We start from the raw sequence: 12,100 nt of genomic DNA, 5'->3' as shown, positions 1-12,100 counted from the left end.
TTTGGAATCTGACTGCTTTATGTTTCAAAGACTTTTGTTTGGTGCAAAACAAATTATTGCTTTTATTGTGTCAGGATTCATGAACTGAGCGAGGTTGAAATGGAACCAGTAGTAAACAGACTTTTCAGTTTCGGTGTTTGTCCTGATGAGTGGATTTTAAATTAAAGTTCATCATTATTTTTTGGAGAAAAACATTGTCAAGGAAACACTGAGCTTTGTTATATAGATGTGGGTATTCTAATAGAGACAGCCAAATATTTTCAGTACTAGTTTTATTTAGCCTTGACTTTTGCTCTGCAGAGGGCTGACTGATATACTTAGAAAGACTGTGTTAGTAAGCAGTTTTCCAACTTTTGATCATTTTAAAGCTTAAAGCTACTTTTACCGTACATAATTTAAGAATCCATAAAACAATCATGTGCAGAACTCGATGAAATACCTTCCTTTGCCTAATACTCAAAAGTTAATCAAGAGAACATGCAGATCAAGATCACAAAGTGCTTGACTCGGTGAATCAGAGAACTAAGGGAATATGATTTTCCTTATCACTAAGAAAATGGCTTATTATTCTTTGAAATGTATGAAATGTATAGTTATCTTTTATATTATTATAAAGTTTATGTTGTCGACAATAAAATGGGGTCTATTAGAAAAAGAGTTGGTATCCACTAACAATGTTTACTTGAAAGATTAAATGGCAAAAGTCATCAACAAATGACCTATTTATGCAATCTATATTTTTTAATATGCAACTATCTTCAGATAAGATGAGGAGCAATAGAAATAATGCAAAGTAAATATCAGTCATATGAACCCCCTTCTCCTTCCCCTCTTTCACTTAGTACCTTCTGCAACAGGTGTTGCCTACAAATGCTAAAATGTTATGAAAGCAATAAAAAGTCTAATATTTAAAACTTTATTGCCCGTGATATAAGGGTTTATTTGAAAATGTCATGTTTAAAATTAGCACCATTTCCAGATGTGACTTGCAAAAATATGATTTCTACCTATTTCATTTCCTCACCATTAAGCATATTCACAAGTATCCCTGTTCAGTTGAATTCAATATTAATGTGAATGCAATGTTGTATAATAAAATATTTAAAATTTGTATCACAGACCCTCCCAGGTGGACCCCCCGGCAGTCAGTTGCCTGTTCGTGAGCGCTGCCTGCTGTAGACATGGCAGCATCTGCACAAAGACGGGTCACGCACGGAAAGCACTCGGCCACCCTCACTAAACCAGAAGATCCTATTCGTTCCTTGAAAAGTTTCAGAAGAAAAGTTCATGAAATACAATTTGTTGCGATTAAAGTTTTTCCCTATGTAGTCTAATAATTCTGAAGTTTTACATTTTGATCATTGTGGAGAAATGACAACTTAAGAAATACATGGACTAAAAAAAAAAGGAAATACATGGACTTTGGAAGTTCAAAATTTGTCAGCTTTGAAGAAGTTAATTCAGAATAGGACTCGATAAGTGATTTTGACTATTCGCCATATTGATGGATGCAATAGTTAAAATTAGAAGTTGCTTGATTTGATATCTATTTTTCTTTTATTTTTCCAGTCATACATTGTGTGGCCATAAAACAATTTTTTTTTTTTTTTACGAAATCCAGTCATTTCTTTGCAAACCATTATAACTGCATAATAACTTTTCATTAAATCATATCTGTCTTCTGGGAAGTGTGTGCTTTCACTTAGCCTTGGGATTTCCTAATACTGTAAGATCGTATGTTCACGTATTCCTTTAAAGAGAGCATTTGTCTTTGGACTTGCATCCATTGAGCGTGCCTGACTCACAGTCACCCCTCCAACAGTTGTTGACGGAATGAACAAAATACATTACCTATGCACCAAAACAGTAAGTATACAAAAACGGAAATATTTTAACAGGTTTTTTTGCTTTATTTATGTAATTAAATTGTCATTAATATACTACTTGGTGTGGCTCTAGAGACCTTTTTAAAACAAATATATCAATGAAATTTTTCTTTAAAAACTCAACAGTAGTTTCAACAATTGTGCGACAGAGTTTGGATGCTCGTCTTTTGATTTTCGTTTCAGAGACAATGTAGTACACAACCAAATTGGTCTCAGTGCTTAGAGCTGTATTTCATTTTTCAGTCCAGTTTGATCACCCCTTGGCTTCAAAATGACTTTGTTTTAAAGGATTTTATTTATTTATTTTTAGAGAGAGGGGAATGGAGGGAGAAGGAGAGGGAGAAGAACATTGATTGGTTGCTTCTTGTAGGTGCCCCTCCCAGGGAAGAACCCACAACCCAGGTATGTGCCCCAACCAGAAATCAAACCAGTGACCTTTCTCTTTGAGGAACACAAGGCCCAACCAACTGAGCCACAGAGGTCAGGGTGGCTTCAAAATGACTTTTGATTGTGACCCCTAAACAATTTCCCTGTTAGAGGCGTCTTAGTCTGCTAGGGCTGCCCAACAAAATATCACAGACTGGGTGGCTTAAACAACAGAACTTTATTTCTCACAGTTCTGAAGGCTGGCAAGGTAGGTTTTTTCCTGAGGCCTATGACAGAGAGAGAGAGAGGGAGAGTGAGCGAGGGAGCCACTGGTGTCTCTTCCTATTATCCTGTCAGACCAGGGCCCCACACTCATACCCTCATCTAACCCTAATTACCTCCCAAATTCCCATCTCCAAATGTCATTATCACATGAGGGGTAGAGCTTCAACATATAAATTTTGCAAGAACATAAACATTCAGTCTATGACAAGGGGTAAGGTTCACAATTCCAAAATGATTTCTAAACATGTTTTGATATTTGAACGCTATGGCATGGGAGGAGTTAATAAGTGGTAAATATTTAGCCTAACAAATACTTGATACATAATAATTTTCAAAAATTAGAGGTTAGCAGAGCTTCTTAATTTCTGCTAATCTAGTGGACATAAAAGGCTATTTTACTATTACCTTAATTTTTTTTAAAATTTCTAATAAGGTTCAGTATGTTTCAGACCTCTATTCCCTACTTGTGTTTCTTCCAAGAAATTCCTGTTCGTAATCTTTGCAAAGCTACACATGTCATTTTCTCCTTTTAGTGGCTTCCCAGCATATATGGGATAGAAGCCACGTTCCTAAGCGTGGATATAATACTTTCCATGTCCTTTTCCCTGTTTACCTCTCTAGCCTCACCTCCCACTGCTGTCCTTCCTGCCTCTGGATTCTCTAGGGGCTCAGGAGTGCCATTTTATCGCTCCATACCTTTGCGGAATTCCTTTCTCACTCTTGCTGATTCTGGCAAATGTCTACTCATTCTTTAAGGCTTGGCTCATGACATTTCCCAAAAGCTCTCCCTACGGGTGAGTTAAGACTTGTTCATCCAGATTCCTGAAGCATTCTGTGTATAAACTTTATGCTCCTTAAGGAAGACTACCTTTTTTTTACCATTCTATCTCCAGCACCTAGCATGCTCCCTGGCCCATAGCAGGCAATCAAATATAATTTGATCTCCATCCACATGTATTATAAGTATGAAGCTCAACAGAAAGATAGAAATAAGGATTTGAAGCTCAGAAGACAGTCTAGGTCAAGGATGTCAAACTCATTTTCACTGGGGCCCACATCAGCCTTGAGGTTGCCTTCAAAGGGCTGAATGTAATTTTAGGACTCTATAAATGTAACTACTTCTTAACCAGAGGAAAAGAGCTTGGCATTGCGGCTGGGTAGAAACACAGGTGCCAGGCCGGATAAAACAAGGTGGAGGGCCGGATTTGGCCCGAAGGCCTTGTGTTTGCCTGTGGTCTAGGCTAAAGATACTGGTAGTAGCTAAAGTCATGGGAGGGAAAGGGGGCTAATATTTGCCAAGTGTATACTTTGTAATGGGCACATGTTGAGGCTTTTGTACATATATTTACAACTTTATAAGGTAGCTATTACATTTTATAAATACAGAAGTAGGATCAGAAAGGTTAAGGAACTGGTCCTAAGTTGACAAAGGTAATAAAGCTGGGGTTTGAACCAAGGTCTTTTAAAATCCGAAGTCCAAGCTCTTTCCATTACACATTACTGGATGAACTCATGCAGAAGAGTGGAGAGAAAAGGAAAGGGAAAGGCAGGGGAGGGAAGAGAAGGGAAGGATAGATCCTGAAGATGAGCTCAGAAAGAACCCAAAACGGGGACAGAGAGATGGGAGGAACACCATTAGAGACTGGTTTGTTGAAAGCCAAAGTAAAAAATTTCAAGAGAAAATTATAACTATTTTAAATGTTGCATAAAGATCGAGTCATTTAAGGGCTGAAAAAATTTTATTATGTCATAGACATGAGCATGTTTAAGTGTGAAGAGGAAAATCCAGTAGAGAGATAATTAAAGTTACATTAAAGGGGATAACTTGCTGGAGCAGTATATTTGAGGACATGGAAGGGAGAGGATCCAAAAATAACAGGGGACAAATGAGAAGATGCCAATGCAGGGAAGTTTGTAGCTGGAAATGGGGGAGATCCACAATTTGAGTTCTCATCTGTGAAAAGGGAAGAAAGCAGGTCTGAAATTTCACACATTCAAGGTCAAACCCACAGACCTTGATCCCAAGCCGGTTTTCTAGATTCATTTTTCTGTCAAATGGATCATTGACAATATACTATACACCTAACCTTCAAACCTCCTGTGTCATGTGACTTCTTCCTTTTCTTCCTTCCTAATAACTAGTGAATTACAAAGTGTTAGAACAGTAAAAAATAGAAAGAACAATGAGAATGTTCAAGTTATGACATTCCACAGAAATTAAGAGGTTTGCTTAAGTTTCCACTGTAAGTCACTATCAGTAGCTGTGTTAAGAGAAAGTTTCCGGTCAGAAGGGCTTAGTGACCTATTGAAAGGAGGTATTTACCAGCCTCCATGGCGTATTTGCCAATTTAATATACTACCTGGAACACAGCACGGAATCTGTAAATATTCAGTGAACCCATGAATGAATGTTGGTGGTAGTAACTAAGAGGCACAGATTCATAATCAGTTTGGGCTTGATAGCACCTTGGTATCACTGTAGTTCAGCTCCCCCATTTACAGATGAGGAATCTGAGGCCTAGACAGATGAAGTAACCTGACCAAAGTCCAAAAGCTAGTCACTGAGAGTGCTGGGACTACGGAGATGTAAAAAGTGTGCCAGAGCAAGTGGATCTAAGGGACACCAGGTATAAACACTAGGGTGTGCACCGCCATTGGAATCTACTCTTATAATAGAAGCATCTTCTTCCATTTCCATTACTACTTCCCTAGCTCAGGTCCATGTGTAACTACTACAACAGCACCACAGTCTCCCTCCTCTTGCCTCCAACGTGCTCGACATTCCAAAGCCAGATCAATAGTCGTCAAACATTGCTTTCAGGACTCACTTATTTCCAGTTAAAAGCTCTCAAGGGCTAACTGTTACTTATACACAGAATAAAAGTCCAAATCACTAACATTCTGAACCCTTATCTCCCCAAGTATTGGTAGAAATGCTCCACTTGGCCAGACTCTATCCATTAACCTCCAACTTCCCCAAAGGCTACCCTTGTCTTTCTTCCTCCAGGCTAAGTTTTTTTTTTGGTGATCAGTAGGGGCTACGACCTGTGCATTCCTAAAAGGCCTCATGCTTGGATGGGCTCAGCACTCAGCTTACTCGCGCTCTTGCAATTTCTAATCATTTCTGAACAAGGGGCTTCGCATTTTCATTTTGCCCTACAAATTGAGCAGTTGGTCCTGGGAAGGTGTGCTCAGCCCATGGCCCAGCATTGTAAGTGTCAGCCATCCAACATGAGTTGGTTGAATGAACTAACAAAGGGTCTAGTCGCATGAGCAATAATGAAATGGTCTAGACTTACGTGGTCTGGTGTTAAGTGCAACTATGAAAAAGGTCAGAACAGACGCATTGAGATACGTGGCCCAACCCTTCCCGCCCCACCCGCAGCCCCCTCGTGGCCTCAGACCGGTTCCAGCTGGATTCCTTAGGGCAGCTCCACCACCAAATAGAATCCTAGCCCTTCCCGTGACCGCAGCCAATCTCCGCAGCTGCTCGGGCTCCGAAACCGCAGCGAGCTCCGATTGGCTGACAGAGTTGGAAGGGGGCTGATTGGCTGACAGAGTTGGCTCTCCCGCAGGAAAGGGGGTGGAGCGGGAAGTTGACTCTCGAGCGGAGAAGAGGCCTCTGCGCAGGCGTGGATGGAAATGCATACACAAACAAATAAAACCCACCATCCTGAGGCCTCCGGCTCTTCCCCGCCTACCTTTACCTCCCGTGGGCTCTTCCCCCTTCCAGTCGGCTGCCTTTCTCCGCCCCCGTCTACGTCTGGGCATGTGCCCCTCGCGGCGCTGGCCACGCAGGGCCCTGCATTTAACCTCTGGCCGTCCGGCGCGAAGTTAGAGGCTGGGCTGGCGCGGGCAGCGGGCACACCTGGGGCGGGAGCGGAGGCGGGAGCCCGGGCTTGCCTGTAACCTCCGCCAGGCGCTATGACTTGCTACCGAGGCTTCCTGCTGGGCAGCTGTCGTCGCGTAGCGGGCGGCCGAGTGGCGGCGCTGAGGGGCCCGAGCGCGGGAGGCCCCCCCGCACGACCGCGGCTCAGTGGTGACGGGGACGGCTGGCGGCACTTGGGGCACCCACGCGAGCTGGCGGGCTGTGGCAGTCGCCCTGACGGTGGCTTCCGCCCGTCCCGGGTAGTGGTGGTGGCCAAAACCACCCGGTATGAGTTCGAGCAGCAGCGCTACCGTTATGCGGAGCTCTCGGAGGAGGACCTGAAGCAGCTGGTGGGTTCCCGCAGCCCTCGTCCTGTGTCTGGGCCAAAATCTTCCGCAGGCACCCTAGATGCTCGCGGCCCCCACTCCCGGCTTTGCTCGTGAATCCCTCCCACCCCTTGCCTGTGTGTGTGTGTGTGTGTGTGTGTGTGTGCGCGCGCGCGCGCGCGTGTGCGAGAGAGAGAGAGAGAGAGAGAGAGAGAGAGAAAGCGAGAGAGCGCTAGAGAGGAAGAGGGTCACTTCGTGCAGACATCCCCAAAGCGGGGGCGTCTCGAGGAAGCTGTGGATGGGGGACAAGAAGCTCCCACAGTCGGAGGGATTTGGATTCATTTATACCCTGCCACCCCACCCCCTTATTGGGAATAGCAACAGCAGCCCCAAGAAAGGTTGGCCTGTGACTGACGCCTGGGCTTTCTGGAAGGAGCTCACCCCGAGAAAGCAGGACCCCGGGCGCCGTTGCCTGGGCCCTGGGCGAAGGTACCGCGGACACACCCCCTTTTACTCCGCAGGACTGTCCCCGGACACTCCGTAAAGCTGGTCGGGGTGAGCCTTTTCCATGCTGGAACCTAGTGGTCTGGTAAGGGTGCAACAGTAGGTTTTAAAAGCGCACGTGTCTTTGGTGCTGGGAAGAGCGAGGGAGTAAATTTCACTTTGAATATATGTTATTAAGTAGAAAGGTCAAGACAAAGGGTAGCCAAACCTTGTAATTATGAAATAAAGAGCTGATGTCTATAATGTAGCAATACGTGCACAAAAGACTATATTTGGTATAGACACTTATTAATATTTTTACAAGGTATATAAATCCATCCAAAGAAGAAACTCTGAATATTATCCCCCTTCCCTCTTTTTTTGAAAGTATTGATCCCATGTCCGCATCCACCAGCTGTAGGAAGGGAGAATGAGGATGCTTCCATGAACAATATGTCTAGACAGATCTCCATTGGCAATTTCTAATTGTTGACACTGCAACAAAAGGCTTTGGAATTAATCGCCTATAATCCTAATCTTGGTAGAATTCTGTAGAAGAGTAGACGGCCCGTTCTAAACTGCTGGTTTGTAATTTTCAGCATATTTTTGTCATATTTTGTAGATGAATCCAAATAAAATTTAAATCATCTTTGCTTAAGTACTCTTCGGCATTAAACTTCTTAATTTTTCGATGAGTTAGTTGAAGAGGGACCCTGCATGCATGTGATGAAGTGCTGGGTGCAAATGTGTTTCTTCTTCCTAAATGTTTGAATGTAGCAATTGACAGAAAATAGCCTTCTTTAAAAGAGGCAACCAACAAACAGGTTGAACAGAAGGTTGGAGTAAAGTTTGTGTTATGGTGTGGAATTGGGGGTGAGGCGGAGAATAACAATATCAGAAGCAGGTGTTTCTATTTTGAGAAAAATGTACACCCCTTGGACTGTCCTCCTAATTTTACAAGATCTTTTTAGAAATTGTCAAATGCTGTATACCCATAAATATGTTCTTCACACAACTTTACAGAAGCCACCCACAACAATTGGTACGCTTGATTGGGGTTTTAAAGAGTGTGGGATTGGGGGTTAGGAGATTGGAGTATTACGCCCAGATTCTGTGTGGTTAATTTCCTATAAGTCTTTTTAATTTGGGACTCATGGGTGAAAAAATTTTGTGTGTGTGTAGTATTATCAGTTTTCAATGTGCTTTTACCTCGTTCAGTATGTGACATACCAGGGTTGGACTGGATAGCCTCCCAGGCCCCACCTAGAAAGGCTGGCATTTTGTACTTAGTGAACTTTTTCAAGGCCTCTAGAGAAGGGGTGGCATCTGAATTAGATTAATCCTTGGACCTGTGAAATAGATTGCCACTAATGAAAACTTTTTAAATGTAGGCAAATCAGTAAGTTTTTAAAAATCCAACTGCTTAGTGTGCCCACTCAGTATCTGAAGAGAAATCTCTAATAGGTAAATATTTGTCTATCGCTAGGTAATGCTGTTCGGAATAAGAAAACTTTGAAGTAAAACTTCTGGACTATCGAACACACAGTTTTGAAATAGTTGTTATTTCAATTAAATTTTACTGGGTTAGTTTTGTCATTTATATTAAGGTCATTATTCAGAATGGAAGAGCAATTAGGTGGATTCCCAGACCAGATATCAGGAAAAGGCCAAAGAATACTAGACTGTGTGAAGTTGTTCTAAAATGGGATTCTGTATTAGGAGTGGAAAGATGATTAATATTGTTTGCTACTTTATTGGGGGTAAAAGATACTAAAGTACAGGAGTCATGTGAATTGGGTATAAAAGAGAGTGGCCAAGTGCTCATTTGAGTCTTTGGGTCTGGTGGTTTCTTTGTCTATAGTGTCGCGGTAACATGAAGTTTATAAAAAGGGTTCTCTTTTTTCGGTAGTGATTGTGGTGGTTTTGTTGCTAATAGGTCTCAATTAAGTTACTTACATTAGGTGTTAAAATACAAAGGGAAGATGAGGGATGGAATGCCAGTATAATTTTCTATCCTGAAGCCTTATTTTTTCCCCCTCACATTGTAGAAATGCAAACAATTAAAGGAAATACTTTTTAGTTGATAAAGTATGTATAAAAGATGTACATCCTTTGAATTTCACCAAAGTTTGAATTTCAGTTTTTCTTTCATATATGTTACATGGCTTAATTTTTAAGTCTTGCTTTTGCCTTCCCCTAACTGATCAATGACTTTTCTTGTGAATTGAGGATTTCTAGTCAAGAATTTTCTCCCTCTTGGCTCATGACCTTGGCAAGGATTAGTTAAACCATTATTACATCATAAGAGATGTAGCTGTTGGCAAATGCAGAACTGTTATTAACAGTCCAAGAGACTCACAAATTAGACCTTTAGATGAATCAAAGCTGTTGTTTAAAGCAGCATTTTAAAAATAGGAAAGGTTGTTGACACCATAAACATGCCTTATAAACATAAAAATAAAAGGTTTTAATTAAAAAATATTTTGATATATACTAAGTGAGAAATGAGCAGTGTCCACCGTCTACTCCCCCAGCTGCAAAGTCCCTTTAATGGTTCTCATTTATAGTATTTAAAAAAAATTATTTTCAGAAAGAGATAATTTCATCTAACAGTCCCTCTATTACAGGATTTAACTATACCTAGTTATTGTATGTTAACAGATATGAGAGATGTAGTGCTTTGGAATTTGTTTCCCTTACTCTGTTTTCTGCAAACAGTAGTGTAGCTTAGGTTGTGTAGTTCTTGGACAGACAATACTTTTGCCGCATGGAGTACAGTGAATATAGTGTACGCAATATGAGTATTTATCAAGTTAAAGAACCCGATCTGGGATACTGCCAGAGCCTTCTAACAGAAACCTCACCTCTCTCAAATCTTGCAGACCCAGGCACCAGTGTGGTGTATCTGAAGTGAACATCTGGCCACTTTACTCTTCTGCTGAGAACTCCTCAAAAGCTCCCATAACCTGTAGAGTCACCTAGGGAATTTGTTAAAGTGAAGATGCCTGAACCTTACTTAGTTCTTTCCTTGCCCCCCCCCCCAACTCTTCCCAAGATTGTGATTCACTTTGTGGAGAACTCCCAGACTCCGCCTTTCTGAACCATGCCCTTAAAGGTTGCTGACTCAGCATTTTAAAAATAGGCTCTTCAGGTTTGCAAGTGGTCCCCAGGTCACACTTTGAAAACACTCCTGTAGGTGAACCTACATGATCCTTAGCTGCCAAAAAAGTCCCTTTGTGAACTGGCTCCTGTCTACCTGTTAAACTTCATTTCTGATCAGTTTTTCTCTTTCTTTCCAGAAATAATTTATACATACAAATCAACACAGTGAAATATTTCGTCTCATCCCATTTTGCTCAATATTTATTTGAGCTATTCTTTGTTCTTTTTTTAATATGTATATTATTTCATTGTGTGCAGATGCCTTAATTTATTAAAATATATCCTGTAATGAATAACATTTGTGTTAATTCCTACATTTGTGTTAATAACATTTGTGTTAATTTCTACATGTGTTAATTCCTATCAGTTCCTAAGATAGAGACCTAAAAGTGGAATTGCTTAGCCAAAAGTCATGTGCATTTGAAAAATTTTTTAAATTAATTGATTTTATCCACACCTGAGGACATGCTTACTGATTTTAGAGAGAGGGGAAGGGTAGGAGAGTGAGGTAGAAGGAACCATTGATGTGCCTCTTGAACCTGCAGCGTAGGCATGTGCCCTGACTAGGAATCGAACTTGGGTCCTTTTAGTTTACAGATCGATGCTTCAACCAACTGAGTCACACTGGCCAGGGCTGGAATTTTAGTATTGCCAAATTGCTTCCCTTAGAGGCTATACCAGTGTACACCTTCACCAGCAATGAAGGTGCTTGTTTTATCATAGACAATTTATTGTAATTTGGGGTCTTTGCCAACCTGGCAGGTGAAAATGGTATTTCAGGGTGGTTTTATTTACATCACTCAGTGTCTTCATTTTTGCAGTCCCCTTTACTTTCAGTAGCCATCCTTAGGAACCTTGCCATGCCTCTCTCTGGCCACTAAGGTTGTGTTAGGTGTTCTTTGCTGTATTTCGTAATACTTAGGGTTTTGAGCCTTCCACTTTAGAGTGTAATCTGTGGCTCTTTCTTTAGACTTAAGGGCAAGGGCTGCATCTTCTTACTAAATCGTGTTATAACTATAAGTGGTCCATGGGAATACAGAGAAGGGAGAGAATAATTTGGGGAAAGGCAGGAATGAAGGGGAGGCTAAAAGAAGACCTTTGAATACTTTAACTTTTAAGTAAACTTTTTAGTGATCTTTTTAAGGTGTAGATTTTCAGTTATGAGATATTTCTACCATGTAGAAAACTTCCAAAAAATAACTAGACACCTGCGTATAGAACTGTGTAGACTTAAAAGATATTTATTTTGCCATATTTACTTCAGCTATTTTTAAAGGATATATTGTAGTTATAGTTAAAGCCCCATCCTTCTGATTTTTCATTTCCTGTCTCCGTAGAGATTACCACTAACCTTGTTACATACACTTTCCACATGCATAGGTTATATATTTATTAATATGACTGTGTCCATAAAAAGTATAACATTGTTTTTAAAAAGTTACATCGATAATATCGTATTCTTTAGAATATGTGCCTATTCTTTAGAAATTTGCTTTTCTTCACTATTGGTTTTGAAGCTTATCTGTGTTAATATGTACTAGTTTATTTTAACTGTTTATAGTATTCCACTGATCGGATAATTAAGTTTCAAGTGTTCCTACTATTTAAAAAATGCTGCAATTAGAAGTACAAATAAATTTTCCATAAGCATGAACGACTCTGATTCCCTACATTGTTATCAGTACTTTGTAGACTTATATTTTTGGCAATGTGTTGAAAGTGAA

The 12,100-nt window shown here is 40.8% G+C and overlaps 2 protein-coding genes across 8 annotated transcripts in view; both read left to right on the top strand.

Moving 5' to 3' along the window:
• The window catches only part of RANBP3L (RAN binding protein 3 like), a 97,964-nt gene extending 96,088 nt beyond the window's left edge, over nt 1–1,876 (top strand). For all 3 annotated transcript variants that reach the window (XM_053914361.2, XM_045186430.2, XM_045186433.2), the window contains one exon: nt 1,120–1,876. In XM_053914361.2, coding sequence (XP_053770336.1) covers nt 1,120–1,163 — 44 coding nt within the window. In that variant the 3' untranslated portion in view covers nt 1,164–1,876. The remainder of the gene's footprint in view (nt 1–1,119) is intronic.
• Nucleotides 1,877–6,285: 4,409 nt separating this feature from the next.
• The window catches only part of NADK2 (NAD kinase 2, mitochondrial), a 43,336-nt gene continuing 37,521 nt past the window's right edge, over nt 6,286–12,100 (top strand). Inside the window, exon 1 of one of the 5 annotated variants that reach the window (XM_053914334.2) lies at nt 6,286–6,755. In XM_053914334.2, the coding sequence (XP_053770309.1) occupies nt 6,462–6,755 (294 nt within the window). In that variant the 5' untranslated portion in view covers nt 6,286–6,461. Of the gene's footprint in view, nt 6,756–6,966; nt 7,321–12,100 lie in introns of those variants that run through there. The other 4 variants (XM_045186283.3, XM_053914333.2, XM_053914349.2 and 1 more) reach the window with 4 other exon arrangements.

Source organism: Desmodus rotundus, chromosome 1 (genome assembly GCF_022682495.2).
Source record: "Desmodus rotundus isolate HL8 chromosome 1, HLdesRot8A.1, whole genome shotgun sequence".
Classification (NCBI taxonomy): Eukaryota; Metazoa; Chordata; class Mammalia; order Chiroptera; family Phyllostomidae; genus Desmodus; species Desmodus rotundus.
The sequence above is the reverse complement of the archived record's forward strand: the minus strand, read 5'-3'. Positions and strand labels throughout refer to the sequence as shown.